The 816-nt window shown below is 43.1% G+C and overlaps 1 protein-coding gene across 1 annotated transcript; it reads left to right on the top strand.

Moving 5' to 3' along the window:
- Nucleotides 1-73: 73 nt before the first annotated feature.
- On the top strand, nucleotides 74-809 carry LOC111673362 (gamma-crystallin S-like; the record flags this gene model as incomplete). Its single annotated transcript, XM_023431121.2, has 3 exons — nucleotides 74-112; nucleotides 205-317; nucleotides 677-809. Coding segments are annotated over exons 1-3 (273 nt in total), but the record flags the coding sequence as incomplete, so codon positions are not given.
- Between the last annotated feature and the right edge of the window lie 7 nt (nucleotides 810-816).

The following is an 816-nucleotide window of genomic DNA, read 5'->3' on the forward strand; positions in this document are numbered from 1 at the left end:
GATAAGCTAAAAACAGGATTCTGGGTATTTGATGTTAGCAATAGCTCATGTTCCTAATGCGTTCTTCCTCTCTGTTCTCTAGGACATGCTGATGGGATCTACAAAATTCAAGGTATCATCCCTCCATTCAAGGCTTCATATTAAACCACTGAAACCATCTGTGTTGGCTGTGTCATTAAAGCTCTTTGGATGTGTGTGTTACAGGTGCAGCTGTACTCTGAGCCAGACTTCCAGGGCAGGCTGGTGGCTCTGGAGGACAGTGCAGCAGCTCTGGAGGAGGACTTCATGCCCAGGTCCTGCAAGGTGCTGGCTGGCAGGTAGGCACAGCTCAAGCTGGAACTGTCAGTGGCATCCTGTGTAGAAACGATTAGCCATGTTTGTCATAGTTGGCTGTAAATACTTTGTTTTATAATAACAAAATGAATACTGTATATATGTGGCAACAAGCTAAAACAAATGTGGAAATTCTACAGACCTTGGTGCTAATGAGTCTGTTTAGAACCACAGTGGATGAAAGTTTTACCTGACAGCGACAAATGCCATGAAGTTAAATGTGAAGTGTTATAGTGTTACAAAAAGTCATATAAAAAAATGAAATATACATACAGTTACTGGCATAAGTGAAGAATATTGGCAAAAAAAAAAAAGTGTGTGTGTGTGTGTGTGTTTGTTTCAGCTGGGTGGCATATGAAGGTGCCAGGTTTACAGACAACATGTATGTGCTGGAGGAGGGAGAGTACCCTAACACATTGGCCATGGGCTTCCTGTCCTCAGACTCTACCATCCGCTCCCTACAGCCCAATGGACATGTGAGTA

Source organism: Seriola lalandi, unplaced genomic scaffold, assembly GCF_002814215.2.
Source record: "Seriola lalandi dorsalis isolate HSWRI2012SDOR001 ecotype SW California unplaced genomic scaffold, Sedor1 jcf7180002010534, whole genome shotgun sequence".
Lineage (NCBI taxonomy): Eukaryota > Metazoa > Chordata > Actinopteri > Carangiformes > Carangidae > Seriola > Seriola lalandi.